The 5000-nt window shown below is 39.5% G+C and overlaps 1 protein-coding gene across 1 annotated transcript in view; it reads right to left on the bottom strand.

Annotated features, from left to right (window-relative positions):
- LOC119595778 overlaps positions 1 to 5000 on the bottom strand; it is a 14809-nt gene that overhangs the window by 148 nt on the left and 9661 nt on the right. The window contains exon 2 of the mRNA XM_037944942.1: positions 1 to 632. This exon is cut by the window's left edge and continues 148 nt beyond it. Within this exon, the coding sequence (XP_037800870.1) occupies positions 177 to 575 (399 nt within the window). The 5' untranslated portion in view covers positions 576 to 632 and the 3' untranslated portion in view covers positions 1 to 176. The remainder of the gene's footprint in view (positions 633 to 5000) is intronic.

Raw genomic sequence — 5000 nt, 5'->3', positions numbered from 1 at the left:
ATGAATATAAATCATATTCACAAAAAGTATATCACCTTGAGGACTGACAATTACAGAACCTACGTCCCAGCAGTACCTTATATCAACGTGCACACATCCACCACACTTTAACGCACTTCCCACATTTCACAAAGATCACGTGAACCCGTTTCCCCAAACTGCGCAGCCAAGCGTCGTCACACAAAAGTTACACAGGCCTCCTCCACTTCAGTCCTGCCCACGGGGATCGACATAAGGGGACAGTGGAGGGTCTCCCGCCGAGAAGTCCTTGCAGAGTGGTGGCAGCCGCGCCTCTGACTCGTTCTCCCGGAGTCCTGCTGCGGCGAGGACGAGGCGGAGAAGCAAAGGGCGAGAGCGGAGGCGACCCTGAGACGCTCGGAGCGCCCTGACTTCCGGATGATGAGGATGAGACCGACGAAGTACAGCGTAAGGACTGTTCCCACGTACCACATCACGTGCCGCTGGGCGTCGGCGTGAAGCTTCGACATCTGTTGGTTGATGAGCACCTGTTGAGGCACGGCGCTGGCGTTGCCCTGGCACTGGCACCATAGCTCTGCCCGCGTCACCGTCTCCATCTGTAGTGGGATCTCACTGTCAGGTCGCTGTTCACACCTGCTGTTCTTCTCCTCTTGCTGTGGATGAAAACGTTTGAATAGTCACTAGCATTATCACAAAGCTATGGTTATTTATCATTTGTTCATTTGTACATGCATATCCATAAATAAACATTCATCTGCCTTGACTGTGCGCGTCTTTTACATAAAGCTTTCCAAAGTGGACATCCATAAGATATTATCTATTTAGCACATTTTCATTACCCTAAAATTGCTATCTCGCACTGGAGGCTGCTTAAAGTTAACAGCTTTTTTCTTTCTTTATTTTTCTTCAGAAAATGAAGGTCGATTCAGTAAGAGAACTATTCCTAGAACCGGTCAGGACTGGCGAAAAATCCTACAATTTCATGCTGAACTGATCCCGATTACCACCAAAGTATAAGCACTCCAATAAAACTTCCCTCCAAACGTAAACCTACATTTCCAATACGTAGTTTATAGACTTGGCAATAATACGCCTAATCTTTGGTTATAATTGGCCATTTGCCTTTTGAACTCAGTGCGGCAAAAGTTATCATTATTTTCCTTTAGCTCTCACGTTACGCTCGGTTCAACAAGACAATTCCTCATGCCCAGATGATCTTTAATCTTTCAAAAATATGTGAGGGATTCCAGTTCAAACACCACGTTGCTGTATGATAACAATAACCGATTAGTATTAATGACGAAAAGGAATTGATAAAACGTGAGAACAAAATGTTTATCAGGAAGTATTAATTAGTGTGGTTTGTTTTCCTTTTTCCTCGCTTATTGCATCACGCTGATCACATTTACATAAGGTAAATCAATAATATCACATGCTGATTGTGAATAATTAAGCTCATGATCTAAAGTTAATTACTAGAAATTTGGAACAAAGACAAAAAACAAAGAAAAAAGAAAAAAAGAAAAAAAAAATCCCTCTATATTAAAACACGAAATATACCTTTTTGTTTTAGATGATAAATCGACAATTGATAATCGGAACTACGGATCAAGGTACAACGGATAATTAGATACAGTGCAATAGCTTATGATAATAAAAAATGTCTGGATAATCCCTCCATTTTATCTGTGTACTTGATTAGACCCGAAGAATGCAAAATGGTATTTCAGCATTTCAGGAGCTCAGTTTCAAAATCACCTTTCAGAAGATCTTAGTTATAAAATCATTTCAATGTGTGTTTGTGTTTGTATTCATATATATATTCACACGCACACAACCACATAAAACACACATACAACCCCCCCCCCACACACACACACACAACACACACACACACACACACACACACACACACACACACACACACACACACATATATATATATATATATATATATATATATATATATATATATATATATATATATATATATATATATATACAGATACCAACATCAATAATATATATATATATATATATATATATATATATATATATATATATATATATATATATATATATGTATGTATGTATGTATGCATGTGTATGCACACGCACGCACACACACAAGAAGGGCGCACTTCCCATGGACATGCTGGAATGAAACATCGTACAGTTATTACTCTTTCTCTACTTGGGTCCCACCAATAGTGACACACTTTTCCCATCGTTTTATGCAGCAGTGGGCTCCTTGCTTGTAGAAATCCGCAGGTTGCATTTTAATTCTATAAACTTACTTTAGAAATCCGTATATCTTTATCTTGGAAACTTTCCTTTCAAAAAAATCTTCATGGACGGAAAGAGGTGAAAGTCAGGGCAAGGTCAGGAGAATAAGGAGGATGAGGAAGGATGTCGTAGCCACAGGACCGCGTTTTCATCTGGGCAATGTGAGAGTTGTAAACAACAGCACTGTCTTGCAATAGGCAGACACCTTTGGTCAACATTACGCACCACATGGTTTTGATAGCCTGCCGCAATTTCTGTAGTAGTGAAGCGTAGTTAGCTACTTTAATTAGTAACTTTTTCATCCTGCATAATTAGTCTGTCAAAAAAACTCCTAGAGCCTTGTAACAATAGCCTTGTCTCTGCTTCTGGAATAGCTGGAAACCCATCGAGCAGACAACTTCTGCATATGCAAATGGCCAGGAATGATTTTGTCCACAGACCCAACACTAATCTTGACATGTTGGGCTAGCTGACGAACAGTAATACAGCGATCTCCCAAAACTGCAGTCTCCAGTTGATGGATGATGGCCTCAACAATAGCAGACTGGGGTGACCCTGGGATAGGAGCCGTTTCCACAGATCTCTGACCAAACCTGAACTGGCGATGCCAATGATTAACAACGTCATATGATGGGGCATCCTCCTCATAAGTTGCTTTCATTTCATCGAAAGTCTCTTTCGATAAAATGACATGTGGCCATTCAAATATAAAAACCTGACAACTGCTTGATACTCCACTGGTTCCATTTTCACACTTTACTGCACTTTCACCACTGTAACAGAAAACGTTATGAGTTAAGGACTGGAAATCAGTGCATGGTCTATAGAGATGTGTATCATTCTGCATGTGGGTCAGGGAACTCTTTAATGAGCTTATGTATATATATATATATATATATATATATATATATATATATATATATATATATATATGTACACACACACACACACACACACGCACACACACACACACACACACACACACACACACACACACACACACGCGCGCGCGCGCGCGCGCGCACACACACACACACACGCACATACACACGCACACACGCACACACACACACACACACACACACACACACACACACACACACACACACACACACATATATATATATATATATATATATATATATATATATATATGTATATATATATATATGTATATATATATATATATATATATATATATATATATATATATATATATATATGTGTGTGTGTGTGTGTATGTGTGTGTGTGTGTGTGTGTGTGTGTGTGTGTGTGTGTGTGTGTGTGTGTGTATGTGTCTCCCCCTCTCCCTTTCTCTCTCACATTCTCCCTCTCTCTCATATTCTCTCTCTCTCTCATATTCTCTCTCTCTCTCTCTCTCCTTCTCTCTCTCTCTCTAGATATATCCTAGCAACGTGCAGACAACTCATCTATCGTTACTGTACATTGTACCCTATGGGAGAGACCAGTTGTCTTGAGTTATTGTTTACGAGACACAGGATAGTGTTGGCGCTGTTCTAGAGCGCGTAATCACATGCTCGACCAGTTTACGAGGAGGGAGGGGGAAGGAGAGGAAGACAGGGACAGTAGTAAATCATTTGTTAGCAGAGTGGAGATGGAGAGAGGGAGGGAACAAAGGAGAGGATAACAGACTACGCACACACACACACACACACACACACACACACACACACACACACACACACATATACATATATACATATATATATATATATATATATATATATATATATATATATATATATATATATAATCTTTTTTTCTTTTCTTCATCTGGCTTTTCCATGTTCATCATGGGTCGCCGGTGCGGATTTTCTTGTATCCGCATCTTCATTACGGTTTGGCACGTTTTTACGACCGGATGCCCTTCCTGCCGTCAACCCTCCCCATTCATCGGGGTTGAATTGGGACCGGCACGGAACATGCCACTGGACTGTGGACTCCCATGACGGTAGACAATCGAGGTGAAGTTCCTTGTCTATGGGAACAACGCGCCGGCCGGTGGCTCGAACCCTCGATCTCAGATTGCCGTCGTGACAGTCTTTGAGTCCGATGCTCTAACCACTCGGCTACCACGGCCTGATATCTATCTATCTATCTATCTATCTATCTATATATATATATATATATATATATATATATATATATATATATATATATATATATATATATATATATGTGTGTGTGTGTGTGTGTGTGTGTGTGTGTGTGTGTGTTTGTGTGTGGGTATGTGTGAATTGCATTCTCAGGCTCATCATACTCATATTAGGTTGTTCAGTATGTTAAGATATTCTTTGATATGGTAATTACAAGAGTGCACTGCTTAAGTATAGTAGGTACAGTGTGTTTCTTATAAGCATTTTTCATGTTGGAATAACCGCCCATGTAAGGTGCCGATTATAGTTAAATTCAGATGAAATATATCTTTTTAGACGTGAATGGTCGGTGGCAAAATTAATGTCATATATGTGGAAATTTGGCAAAGGGATTACATACATAAGAACTGAATGTCTTTTTTTTTCCTTTTCAGCCAAAATTTTCAACTCTTGGTGAGAGCTTATCAATATTTTTTTTTTTTGCATGTGATTTCATAGTCAATGATGGAATCACTACCAATAATATGTTCACTAAATGTCCAAAGAAAGTGTTAAATTGTTCATGGCCGGTAAAAGTAAATAAATGAACCATGGGATTGAATCTCGTAGAATTTATG

This window comes from Penaeus monodon, chromosome 36, assembly GCF_015228065.2.
Source record: "Penaeus monodon isolate SGIC_2016 chromosome 36, NSTDA_Pmon_1, whole genome shotgun sequence".
Lineage (NCBI taxonomy): Eukaryota > Metazoa > Arthropoda > Malacostraca > Decapoda > Penaeidae > Penaeus > Penaeus monodon.
Note: the sequence above shows the minus strand (reverse complement) of the source record. Positions and strands in the feature narration are given on the sequence as shown.